The 13796-nt window shown below is 50.6% G+C and overlaps 1 protein-coding gene across 1 annotated transcript in view; it reads left to right on the plus strand.

Annotated features, from left to right (window-relative positions):
* EPHA10 (EPH receptor A10) overlaps window positions 1-13796 on the plus strand; it is a 101600-nt gene that overhangs the window by 64763 nt on the left and 23041 nt on the right. Inside the window, exons 6-7 of the mRNA XM_074976546.1 lie at window positions 7274-7398; window positions 12005-12167. Of these exons, the coding sequence (XP_074832647.1) occupies window positions 7274-7398; window positions 12005-12167 (288 nt within the window). The remainder of the gene's footprint in view (window positions 1-7273; window positions 7399-12004; window positions 12168-13796) is intronic.

Consider the following 13796-nt stretch of genomic DNA (forward strand, 5'->3'; position numbering starts at 1 on the left):
AGTCTGATTGGAAGTACATGGCCAATGACCTGTGCAGCCTCTGCCAGGCTTGCTGTTGCTGGTGGTACATGCTGGGCCTGCTCTGGCCTGTGACAGCTGTTTGAATAGAGGGGGAAAGGACCAGGAGCCAGCTAACATGAATAATTCAACAGCAGGACTTTTCTCAGCAGAGATTAATGAGCTTGTAAGAATCACAACATTTTAAAGCTACTTCCATTTACTTTCCAGGGACTTAAGTATCGGAAGGGTAGCTGTGTTAGTCTGGATCTGTAACAGCAACAAAGGGTCCTGAAGTGAGTCTGTGCTCACAAAAGCTCATGCTCAAAACTTTTCTGTTAGTCTATAAGGTGCCACAGGACCCTTTGTTGCTGTTTCCAGGGACTTGTTCCTCTCCCCCAGATTCCCTGGAGGTTTGTCAGGCTCTAGGCAGCTTCCAAAATCTGGGTTAGAAAGAAGACAATGTAGAACTAGCTGGTTTCCCATGTGGCATTTCCTCAGTGAACTTCCTTCCAGGCTGTCCATTCAGCACTCTGCCCCTTGGGCTAGCTGATGCAGGGAGTTTGAGTCACACTTGCTCTGATGTAGAAAAAAATCAAATCTGCCTGGGGCTTTCACGAGTAGGGACTTGTGAGGCTACAAGTGAGAGAGCCCAGACTGACCCTGCAAACTGACCTAGGAAGACAGAGCTCTTGAAAACAGGGCATCTTTCACACCTCTCTCCGACCTGCCCCAGCCCCCCGCCGCCCTGTCAGTGAGCTTCAGGGGAGACACTGATGGCTGGGAAGAGGGAACGTCAGAGTCTGTGTCCCTGATTCTGTTTCAGCCTCCTCTTTACTCCAGCAGCGGAAAAGGGGACGGGGAAGCAACGTCCCCAGTGGGGAATGTTTTGGGAACAGCCACCAACACCTTGCTCCTTGCAGACCATAAGTCAGTCTTTGTAAACTCTCTCCTCTGCTCACGCCTTTGCAGTTCCAAGGGGTGAAATGTGATGCTGTGGCCCTCAGCCATCTGCACTCAGATTGTAGAACCCACTGCCAGTGGCCGGGGGAAGGCCGGCGATCCTGGCAGCACAACCAGCTGCACCAAACTGTGAAAGGGACTTCTTAGCAGGAGGAACATGCTAAGAGCAGGAAACATTTTGCCTCATGTCCAAGCAGTTGGTGTGCTGCCTCAAGAGATGGAACAGGCCTTAACCAGCAGGGTCACCTGCGGGGGAGTTGGGCTTTGTCCTTTAGCTGGGATGGAAAAGGGGCTTCAGTCAACACTTGTATCCAGTGTGCTATAGACAGATTTTCACTTCTCAACTAGCAAAGTGATTGTCATCCCTTGGGCTTCTCCAGCCCAATCAGCCCTGTCCCCTATTCCAGGTAAATCAGTACAACAGGTGTCCGTGCAGAGGTGAGGCTTTGAGTAGGAGGTGTGTGCGTGGTGGGGTCCCTTCCCTGAACCTGTCACACTGACAGCTCAGCCTGTGTCCCCCTGGCAGCTGGGAAGCTGCTGTCTGGTATCTCCTGTACAGCAGAAGAGTGCAGGACAGCTAGCACTCTAGCATGACACCCACTGAGTACAAGAGCCAGGCTGCCGTGTGGGCGTGGAGGGTTGGTTGTAGCTTGTGGTGGGTGAGTAGGGGCCAGCTGGCACTGACATAGAAGAGAGAAGCATTGGGTGTGGCAGAGGGAAGCGGGTAAGTTGTTCTCTTCTTCCTGACTCCGGCGCTGGTGGCAAAGACTGAGTGCCCGGGGAGGGCCCAGGGACAGCACAGGTTGGCTACTCACAGCTATCTACCAGCTGTTCCTAGTGCTGCACAGGTCAGTTTGCTTTGGCTTCCTTCCCGGCTAGGGCAACACAAGTGGGAGAGCTAGCAGCCATGCAGGGAGCAGACAGGGTGCTTTGTTCTGGAACCCTGAGCTGGGGGTTTCTTGTCACTTCGCTGGCACTCAGTTTGAAACAGATCAACAGGTTTATTTCTTGCTTGGTTTTGTTCCTTTTAGAAGTGAATTTGATGTGCAAGGTTAGGTGGGTTCTGGCTGGCTCTGTGCTCCCAGGGGCTGAGCTAGTTCCAGCAAGTGCTGTGTGCTGCCTTCCCCCTCCTCTGTCCTTGGTGACAGGAAAGTCTCTTTTTTGCCCTGCCAGTGTTTTTTGAATGACTTGCTTTCTGCGAGATCCAGATAGGCGCGTGCCAGGCTGGTAATCGCTGCTGCTGCTGGCTTCTTTTCTCATGTGAATTAATACTCTTCACTTCGGAGCGATGCTCAGTCACTGCACTGGGTCTGGGCTTTCCTCTGAGCCCGTGCAGTCATCAAGCGGCCACAAATTTCATGAGATTATCTTTATTTTCACTTAGTCCTATGGGACAGTGACTCTAGCTGGCCTGCTTTGCCTGTCATTTGCGGAGCAGGTCTGTGCTCCTGGGTGATGACTGGAGAGACGCTGTCGGGGTATCGGACGTTTCCCTGTGTCTGAATGGCCACGTCACGGCCGGGAAGAGATTGAATTTCTCTTTATGATGTGACAAACTGAAAGGACTTGACCTCCGTCTTCTCCTTCTAGCGTGAAGCTGACGAATGGGAGCCTTGGTATTTAGTTGTACTTCTCATAAAGTCTGAAGGAGCCCAATTGTCTGCCCAGGGGGCCTGGTTACTGCCCATTAACAGCACAACAGGAGGCTAATGGGGCAGTAAACAGCCAGCTCTGGTCTCCTTCATCTACTCTACATTCACAAAGCAGCCCAAGTGAAAGGCTTGCAGAGAGGAGGTGCCAATGGGCTGTAGCTGGCAGCTTGCCAGAGTGTGTGTTCTAAAGTTAGCAGCAACCTGTCGCTGCTAATGGTCTGTGCACTGAGGAGGTTTGTGCTTATTTCCCAAATGACTGGAGCGTTCTTCATAAGCAGTGAAAATCCAGCTTAGTTGTTCATCATGGTAAATGGCAAAACGCTTGCACTTGTCTCTGTCCCCCGGCAGTAACATAGTCCTGTCTGTCGCCCCAAAGGACTGGGCGCACTCTGCAGTGAACACTGCTAACACAGATGTAGCAGCCATGTTCCCTTCGATGCCTGAGTGAGTGCAAGGCCTGTCCCTTTTGAAAAGAGCCCCAGGTGTTCCAGTGGTCCCAGCTGAGTCGCTTTGTGCTCAGATCTCAGCCTGGCTAACCCCCACCTTCTGGCCGTAAAGTCCCATCAAGGAAACAGACCAATGGGGGAATTTACACTGTCTGTTGTGGACCAGATGTTCAAAGGAAAAGTGAAAAGGTGTAAAATAAGAACATAAGCATGGCCATACTGGGTCAGACCAAACGTCCATCCCGCCCAGTATCCCGTCTGCCGACAGTGGCCAATGCCAGGTGCCCCAGAGAAGGAGAACAGAAGTCAATGATCAAGTGATTTATCTCCTGCCCTTGTTATGAAGGCTAGGGCACCATACTTTACCCCTGACTAATAGCCATTTATGGACCTAACCTGCAAAAATTTATCGAGCTCTTTTTTAAACCCTAATAGAGTCCTGGCCTTCACAGCCTCCTCCGGCAAGGAGTTCCACAGGTTGACTGTGCGCTGTGTGAAGAAAAATTTCCTTTATTAGTTTTGAACCTACTACCCATCAATTTCATTTGGTGTCCCCTAGTTCTTGTATTATGGGAAAAGGTAAATAATTTTTCTATATTCACTTTCTCCACACCATTCATGATTTTATATACCTCTATCATATCGCCCCTCAATCGCCTTTTTTCCAGACTGAAAAGTCCCAGTCTCTCTAGCCTCTCCCCATATGGGACCTGTTCCAAACCCCTAATCATCTTAGTCGCCCCTTTCTGAACCTTTTCTAATGCCAATATATCCTTTTGAGGTGAGGAGACCACATCTGTATGCAGTACTCAAGATGTGGGCGTACCATAGTTTTATATAGGGGAAGTATGATATCTTTTATCTTATTATCTATCCCTTTTTTAATAATTCCTAACATCCTATTTGCTTTACTAACTGCCGCTGCACACTGCGTGGATGTCTTCAGAGAACTATCCACTATAACTCCAAGATCCCTTTCCTGGTCTGTCGTATCTAGATTTGACCCCATCACGTTAGCTCATGGATGGCCACGGAAACCAGGTGCTGTGACCCTGTGGGGCCAAGCTGCAGTACAAGTATCTAGGGAAACAAAACAATTTGTGGGATTTGTGCAAATGGACCTTTGTGTACATAGATGTCTATTTGGAATGTGCGAATCTGGCTGTTAACTCGGGGTACGCTCCTTTGGGGGTGGGGAATGCTGCACAGGAGCCCAGGATATTCCAGTTTTAATTCTGGAAATTGCCAGTTTTGGACTGATTTTTCTGATAGACTAGTGTCCTCTAGGAACAGAGGAGACTCATTGTCATCTGTGGCTACACACACTTACAACACCGCCTGACTGTAGTGAGTCATAGAGGGGGAGCTGGGTTAGCCTGTAGCTTTGCAAATCACAAGCAGTCCTTTAACACCTTAGAGACTAACCAGTTTACTAGGTCATGAGCTTTGGTGGGTAAGAACCATGCCTTCAGAGGAGAGAAGTGGGTCTTACCCAAGAAAGCTCCTGACCTAATAGATGAATCAGTCTTCAGGTGCTACAGGACAGCTGCTTGTTTGTGAGTGTAGGGGGAGTTCTCAAACTCTCAGGCACATCTTTGCAGCAGGGAATTGACTCTGCTGCTGTTGAACTTCCAGAGTTCAATTTAGCACACCTGCTAGTGGGACATGCTGAATTGAACTAACAGGGCGCCCACGTCAGCTGTGGGAGTCCTCCCCACCTCCCACTAACAAGGGACGTCAGTGCAAGTAAACGCTCCTGTCCGCCACCCTTAGTGCACACAGCATGGGAGCCAGAATCAAGGAACGCTGACTCCTGCTATGGCAGTCGTGTCGCTGGAATTGTGTGCTGCCATTCGACCTTCCAGAGCAATGTAGACCAGCCCTGACTAATGGAAAGTCCCAGAACTTTACGTGCTATAAACCCTGTCCCCACTCAATTTCCCTACTGGTGGTGACTAAACAGCCCAGCTATGACTGACTAGTCACTGATTTATCTGCTGTCAAAAACTGGTGCTTGCCTAATCCAGTGGGCTCAGGCCAAATCCCGCTCCCAGCTCTGCGCTGTGGAGTGCTGCTCCCCTGCCCTGCTCGCCATACACCTGCAGAAGTCCTGGTGACAGCAATGGGGGGCAGGGGCGGAGTGCACGTAGCAAGAAGGGAGTCTGGAGCTAAGAGACAGATCTGGGAGGAGAGCCCTTCCCAGTGTGGGAGTTCAGTGCAAGTCCACAGAGCTGGGCTGGCTGGAGGCCCCCACAGTGCTCAGGATGATTCAGCGTCACATGTAACAAGGTCCTTTTTTAAGCAGAGTCTGTTTGTCTTGCCTGGACTAATGGACTGGAGCTGGTACGTTAAGATATAAACCAACAAATACAGCAGCAAAGAGGGTCACAGAGCCCTGCTGTTTTTGCTGTCTTCATGTTTAAAACCAGTTGCCTAAAAGCTGAAGCAGTTTTCTTCTGGTTTTATGCAAAAGATTTTAGCTACAGCAAAGTTGTTTAAACATTTAAAAATGTTACCCTTTGAACTTGCCTTTGGCTCACTGTTCCTGATTTTGCCAGGTGTCCTTGACTGGCTCAGAACTTTTAACATACCCTGAGCAAATGAAATTAACACGAACAGTGAACGTTACAAATTCAACCCTAGGTTTCCGCTCTTTCCCCCAGTGTATTTTTGCCAATTTCATCAACCCTTGACCAGTGTTCCCTCTAATTTTTTCCATCTTTGGGCAGAATAAATTTTGTTCTGTGCACCAAGGCTTGTGTGGATGTGCATCTCCAATAGAAACACAGGCTGCCAGCTGTGGGCACTCTGCAAATCTGCTGGGTAGCACCTGAATCTCTCCTGGGTGGCTGCACAAGCGCTCAGCTTACAGGGAACACTGTCCTTGAGCTACCGGATTGTAAACACAGGCAGCCAGGGCAGGATCTAAGCAAGCCCCAGGGGACATGACCAGCTGACCAAGTAATGCCTCAGGAAGAGCCGATTTCTTCTGCTCCCTGTTTAGCCTCTGGATTTGGAGAGTCCCACTGCACTGAGTGCTGGACACAGCCCCAGCATTGCTTCAAACAGCAAATTGCAGACAGGGCACAGCTGGAAAGCTGTAATGAAGTTGAGTTTACTTCACGCTTTCAAGTGCCCTGTGGAAATCTATTCTCAAGGCAGGAGCTCAGGGCCCCTCTTACAGCACAGGATTAGAAAGCAGTGGGATTACCTGTGCAGCTGTGACTGCCTGGTGACTTGTGACTGTAGCTGTGGCCATCTGATTCTTGCTGGCTGGTCAGTAGTCCTGGGAAGGTCTTGTGCTTTGGGTCTTACCTCTCAAATAAAACCCAGAACTACATCTCCTGTCTGAGCTGGGCAGTGGGGTCCTGCGCGCGGGGATGGGCAGCAAGCGGCCCATCGGCTGGTGGCACTTTGCCAGGGTTAGCCCCTGGAGGGACACTGGTGCTTTATTTACCTGCATGTCTGCAGGTATGGCCTCTTGCACCTCCCATTGGTCACAGATTGCTGTTCCCAGCCAATCGGAGCTGTGGGAAGTGGGTTAGACCAGGGCCCCACTTCCCACTGCTCCCATTGGCTGGGAATGGCTGTCTTTGGCCAATAGGAGTTGTGAGCAGCTGTACCTGCAGGGACGCAGGTAAATGAAGTGACTGTCGCCTGCCAGGGGCTAACCCTGGTGGACGGCATCTGAGCCACTTATTGCCCACCCCTAGTCTCGCTGCACTCAACACCCTGGTTTTATGGCAGAAGAGTTAGATTCTTTCTCTGCCCTTCTAGCCTCTTGTCTGAGCAGAGAGAACCACAGAGCTTCTGTGCCCCGTGTGTGTCCTGCAGATGCTCCTTGGGCTAAGGCGGAGTGAACCTTTTGTGTCGAAGGGATTGTTCTTGAAGCTCTGTGTCTGCCCAGGAGCTGGCATGCTCTTTATGCTGCAGACGGAGGGTATTTCCAGAGCACGTTGATAAGCGCACTGTAGCAGTGGCTCGTTGGCATTTTCCCACCATCACCAGGCATAGAAATGGGCTGATGTTTCCACAGGGGCCTGATCGTCCTGTAGATTTGTGCCTGGAAGACACCGTGGCTTGTTTCTGCCTGGTGTGGCTGCACGGTCAGACTCTACAGTGGGGTGGTATTTTTCTGGGGTGAATGCTGGCGAAGCCCAGCCTTTGGGGCAATGGTATTAGTGATCTGCTTGTTTCTTCTCTCTGCTTTTTCAGCACCAGCTCTTGTCGCTGACATCCATACAGATCAAATTGAACAGAAGAGCGTTTCCTTGTCATGGCAGGAGCCAGGCTTCCCAAGTGCCGGGAACATGGAGTATGAAATCAAGTACTATGAAAAGGTAGATCCATTTGGAGACTTTTTTCCCATCTTTCTGGTGACATGCTAACGCCTCCAGATGAGCGGTTCCCCTGCACCCCAGCCACGTGTGTGATACCAGAGTAGTTGTTATCAGTGCTGTCGGCATGTCTCCCCTGTAACGATTGCTGTGAACTGCTTGCTTTCTAACTCGTCAGTAGTGGAAAGCGTGTGTGTGAGAGAGAGAGAGAAGACTTCAATGCCATGAGTTGGGGGTGCTCCTACTAATCACAGGTTCTGTGTTCCCCAATCATCATTATGCAATCTGGTTACACACGCTTTAAATGGTCTGAGATATTTTTAGAGCATATCTTCTTTTTTCCTATCTCCACCTGCGATGCCAGGTTGCATCAGAACTGTGAGACTTAATACAGGCAGCTCCTGGGAGAGAGAGTAGAACTGGCCATTTTTATAACAGCTTTTCCTTCAGACCATTAGAAATCTGAGCTTTGGGAGTTTGTGTCCAGCTCCTTTAGGTGTGTTTAGCTCCTTTGGATGAGGGGGACACTTTCAGAATCCCAGCAGAATAAGGCTTCTGTTTTCAGCACTGGTGGATTACAAAATACTGGACCTTAAACCTCCAGTGAGTTCGGAACTGACTATTACAAGTCCTGAATTTTAGAGCATTGATTTGTGAGTGAAATTCCGCACTGGAGGGAATGAAGCAAACATTTTTGTTGTTGTCTGTTAAACTAAGAAATGGCTGCTGTTTGACAGCCATAGAGAGGTTTGAGACTAACCGATGTAAAGCAAGTGGGCAGAAAGTAGCGGGGGATATGTTCAAAGAGAAATTAAATGCAGTTAATCACAAGGTGCTGTAAATCACTCTGTTGGTGAGCGCAGTGCTTATTATGAAATTTCTTACATGCCAGGCAAAATGTGCAGTGACATGCTGAAATTCCTTCCCTTGAAACAAGCAAGTCTGAAATGGATTCATATTAATTTAATGGTTACTCTCTGATAGTTTCCAGGAGGTGTTTGTTGTGAGGTCAGGTGCTGAAATACACAAATTTCTTAGCGAAAGAACTAGAGTCAGGAGATCTGGCTCATATGTGAGCTTGAGACGTCAGGCTGGCGTTATAGTTTAGCAATTACTCATGTGTAAACAAAGCAATATTTGAGCTGACTCCAGAAAAATGGATTGGTACCTATTCCTTGTATTGAAGGACTCCGTACTCTTTCCTGACTGTCCACACACAGGGCTCTAAGAAAAAAACCCAAACTACAGTCTCAGGTAAATAGCACGTTCCACAATAACAGGTACAGAACTCAGAGAAATGTAATGACCTATAGCCTGGCTGTGGCACTAATGCAAGAAAGTAAGATTTGAAAAATCTGTTAAGCTTTGTTATTCAGAATAACTAGTGTGAGGAACCCAGGGCTGAACTCAGCTGAGCCTCTGACGCAAAGTACAGCTGTGTGAATTCTGGAATGCACAGACCTCAGTGCAACCTGGCCTAAAATAACTTCTGCATGAGCTTTGGGTGAAAAGAGATTAATCTGTTTGCTGAGCAGTTTGTTCCAGAATGTCTGTTACCTCCCATAGCAGCAGTAATTCATTAACAGTCATCAGCTAACGTCCCCACTTTGTTTCCCCCCATCTCCCTCACACCTTTGTTTCCCCCCATCTCCCTCACACCTGCATGTAGCCTGCCTGGGAACACCTCCCTCCTGCCTTGGAAAGCCAATAAGGCGGCAGCGAAAAGCCTTCTGCTTTCACCTTGCTGCCTACTGCTGCTGTCACTTTCTTCTCAACACCCGACTGCTCAGTCCCTACTCCAGGGTGCTGCAGTCTTGTTGATGGCGTGCAGCACATACCTAACGGGGAGGGGCAAGAGGAGACAGGCTCTGCACAGGGGTGTTAGAGCAGTTTGTGTAGGAGGAGTGCTAAGAGCCAGGGAACCAAACTAAACCCACTGTGTCCAGCCGGGGGGGGCAGCAGCCCCCAGGACCTGACTTCCAGCACCTCCGGGATGCTGTGTGTGTCTGGATGGTTTGTCGTTTCTGGTAAGACAGCCTGTGTGCCTTCTGTGGTGATTCTGGTGAGTGATTGGATTGGGGAGAATGACTTTTTTTTTTTTCATCTTTGGGTGGAGTAAATTTTTGTGAGGCACACTGAGGCATGTGCACCTTTCATAGGAACACGCTGCTGGCTGTGGGCGCTTTGCTAACTGGCTGGGTGGCACCTGAATCTCTCCTGGGCGGCCGCCCAAGCACTCAGCTCACAGGCAACGCTGGTGGAGGCTGGGAGGCGCTTTCCTAACATGAAGCGTTGCCTGGGAGATGGCTTGCATACAGCCAGGGGCCTGGCATTCTGGGATTCCCAGTGGAGAACCTCAGCTTGCCTGTCACAAGGAGCGCCTGGTCTGCATTGCTAGAGCCCAGGGGAAGTTTGTCTGTCAGTGCTGTGTGATCCTTTGGGGCACAGAATCCAGCAATGCCTTCACACCTGCTATTCTGGCACACTGGGACCTATTGCCTTAGGATGTGCTGCATCAGAGCTGTTCTGTTCAGGGCTGCCGTGCAGCAGCCCAAGTTCCACCTCCCACTCGGACAGCACCCGTAAGGTTCTGTCCCTCTCTGCATCTCGACGTCACAGCGGGGCAGAAATCCGGACTGGCTGGGCAGGTGAATCAGTTTGTGGGGCTGGCATCACTAGCCAGCGTGCCTGCCGGCTTTGATTACACCAGTGCATCTGTTTAGGCTTGAGACAGCCCCCTGCTGGTGCCAAGAGCAGCTTTCATCCGGGAAGGACTGTGCCCTCTCTGTGCCAGGCTGTCCCAGAGCTCTCCAGTGGGGAAGTGCCAGTGGGTCTGATACCATCTCCCTCTCCTGTCACTGTTCAGTAATAAAGAAATCAAGTTTGACTGCAAACATCCAGCGAGCTGCCTTCTTGCTCGCCATAATGACAACAATTAACTATCCCAACTGCTTTCCCTCTGGCCGAGAGCCAATGGGCAGGAAGCCTTAGGCCTAGCTGTCGTGTGGTTCTCCACTTGCTGCCAGTTGCACGCCCAGCCAGAGTGCGAGGAGATCATGGCATTGGGATGGTGAACTGTGCCTGGAGGCCTGGTTGTTCTGGATAATGCAGCTCTCCCTAGTCCACCAGCCTTGTGGGCTGCCCAGCATTCAGCGCTTGTTCTAGTTTGCTAAGGGCCTCTCCGGGGGGCCTGGTGGTAGCAGATGACCAGGTTCCAGCTGGCGGAAGTTGCCTTCTTTTCCTGAGCAGTGGAGTGAGCACAGGCCCTACTGGGGCTGATTTTGCTAGGGACTGTCTCCCCCGTCCGTCACAGCTCCGCACTGCTCACTACTTTTGCTTGTCAAGTATCAGAGGGGTAGCTGTGTTAGTCTGGATCTGTAGCAGCAACGAAGGGTCCTGTGGCACCTTATAGGCTAACAGAAAAGTTTAGAGCATGAGCTTTCGTGAGTTAACTCACGAAAGCTCATGCTCTAAACTTTTCTGTTAGCCTATAAGGTGCCACAGGACCCTTTGTTGCTACTTTTGCTTGGGCTCTGCTACAGATGCAGCCCAAGTTCTCAGAGCCCAGGTCAGCGCCTTCCCCTGAGCACCTGTGCATTGCTACCCCTGCTCCTCCCTCTGCCATCACGGCCCGAATGTTCCTTCTCCTCCACATGGAAATGGCTGTAGCAACCCCAGGGGCAGGCAGCAGTCCCAGGTCAGTTTAAATCAGCTCCCCAGGCCCAGCCTGTATTAAAGAGGGAGGTGAGAGAGATGGTGCATCCTGGCAGCAGCATGGCTGGCCTGCCCCTGCCTCAGAGTCCTCAGCACCCCCTCCTCTGTATGCCCAGTGCTGGGCATGGCAATTCAATTCGTGGCCTGAAGATGACTCATCCTGGCTGTGGCATCCTTGGCCAGCCATTCCAGCGATTTGCCAGGCCTGCTTTCAGGCTGTGTCCTTGCATGCCCTAGGTCCTGTAACTGGCTCGACTGTGTGTTCAGCGCGTACCCCAGAACATGCCTCACACAGTCTCTGAATGTGCTTCTGGAGCCAGCCAGGGCTGCCTAAGTTACAGCCATGACCCACCCGGCTGCCTGTTTGTTCACTGGGGTTCTTTGGTGATGGTAGCTCTGGCTGAGAGGTGGGGAGTCAGGTGTGTGCTCGCCAGTGTGCATGTGCTGGCTGGAATGCCAGGCCTGCTTGACTGACTGTTTTCAGCCTACCTGGTGGAGCTACTTTTAGCTACTGGTGAATATTAATGTCAGTCGTATCCTATCTGCAATACCGAGCTCAGAACCTCCTTGGAGATCGCGGGGGAGGGATGTGGCATGCACTCTTCCAGTGGGAAGGAGGTGTGAAGGAAGGTGTGAAGAAGTGAGAGAGAGAGAGAGATGGGTCAGCCCTTTTATAACCCTCTTTTCCCCAGCCTCTGGCCTGTAGCACTCTCTAGTCCTAGCTCTGTTCTATTTGCCCTTCTTGTCACTTTTCAATGTAATTTCTATCAATGAGGCATTGAGAAGATGTTTTATTTTTGCTGGTGGTTGAGTGCTTGGCTGGTCAGCCCCGCTGGGACTCAGCAGCAGACAGCTGTCAGTCTAGTTAAATCTCTCGCATTTCGTTATTTCGTAGGATCAAAGAGATCAAAGTTACTCAACTGTGAAAACTGCCTCGACAGCCGTGACAGTCAGTAACCTCCGGCCTGGCACGCTCTACATCTTCCAAATCCGGACTGCCTCAGCCCAGGGCTATGGAAACTACAGTCCTGGCATCGAGGTGGAAACCTTGGGGGAGCGTAAGTGCTAGCAGGCCAGTGGTGTGTGCCTCGAGCACAGAGCATACGCTAGGTGTGTAGCAATTCTGCGGCCCATGGTGTGTGCCTGAGGCTCAGCTGACTTAAGCAGCAGAGTCTGCTCTGGACATGGGCCTGTGCCCTAAGGAGGGAGCAGAGCCTTCTGTTAAGGAAGGGCTTAGCCCTTCCGTCCTATGTTCCTGTTCCCTTCCGATGTCCCAGACCCATGTGATACTAATTAGGGCTGCTGCTTGACGCCCTTGGATTGTCCACTGACCAAGTGCAACACTGACAAGGTCACCTGCCTGCCCACTTCTGCCCTGCCCTGGAGCGAGCCCCTCAGCAGTAGGAGGGCAGAAATTAACCACGTATCTCTGGGGCTTCTCCTGAGACTGACAAGGAGGGTTCCCAGTAAGGCCAGTTGTGACGTGGCTTGTGTCTCAGAGGGGGAGCCATGTTAGTCTGAAGTTTCACAAAAACCAAGCAGTCCTGTAGCACCTTAAAGACTAACAATGTTATTTATTAGGTCATGAGCTCTCGTGGGTAAGACCCACTTCTTCAGATTCTGGAGCATATATAAGAATCCAGAATTTATGTAGTGGGGAGTGGAGGGGAAGGAAATAGGAGAAGAAAAAGGACAAAAATGGGGGGGGGTCACTTGTCATTATGGACCAGTGGAAGAAGTGAATTAAGTGGGGTAGCTGCTATTCCTACAAATAGCAAAAGTGGGGAAATTGCCTGTGTAAAATGTAGGGTAATTGAGACTCTCCCAGGTTAAATGTGTCAAACTTGCAAGTGAATTCCCATTCAGATGTCTCCCTCTGTCATTTTGTGGTAAAACCCTTTTGTGTGACATTGACATCTGTACAGACTCCCTCCCTTCCCCCCAGTTCCATTGCACAGGGTCACCAAACAGCTGTCGGGTGGGACTGCCAGTTGGTGGCTGCCAGCTGAACTGAGAAGGGCACGTTATCTGTCTCTGTCTGCTGAGCCAGGTGGTTTCAAGCAGCGCTGCAGAAGGAGGGTTCGATTGCACCGTTGTCCTGTGGAACAAATCCAAGGTCCTGCAGATCATTTCATGCAGCAGCAGAGCTGGTCCCGAGCCTGTGTCTAGATGGGCGATGGTCACTGTACCCCAGTAGGACCCTGGTCTGTGTTTGCAACTTGGCTGACTTATTGACTCAGCTTCATTGGGTTTTGTCGGGGCCTTTACTTTTTACAGCTTCCATACAAAGGTGTTGTCAAGAACATCTTATTTCCCTGTCTAAAGGCGGTATGGTGCAGGGGTGGTAGGTTGTGGCTCAGTATGAAGTTCTGCAGATTGTGGTTAACAGGGCTTTAAATTGCATCCATTTACCGCACAGAGAGGTTTTCCGAAGGAGTAGAATCCAATAAAATCGTCTCTCCAGTGTGGCTGTCTCAGAGCTCTGTGTGCCAGCACAGGAGAGTGAAGCATTGAGCGAGTGAGGGAGATCATTTGTAGGTGGTACGTTTTAACATGCCTCCCCATAACAGGGCTGCTGCCTTAATGCCAGCTAATAGAGGGTGAGCCTGCCAAGGCTGAGCACTAACTGTCCCTCTGCGCTCCCCATCAACACTGGCCTGCCTTTCGTGCTGCTCATGCTGGCTCAG

Source organism: Carettochelys insculpta, chromosome 24, assembly GCF_033958435.1.
Source record: "Carettochelys insculpta isolate YL-2023 chromosome 24, ASM3395843v1, whole genome shotgun sequence".
NCBI lineage: Eukaryota > Metazoa > Chordata > Testudines > Carettochelyidae > Carettochelys > Carettochelys insculpta.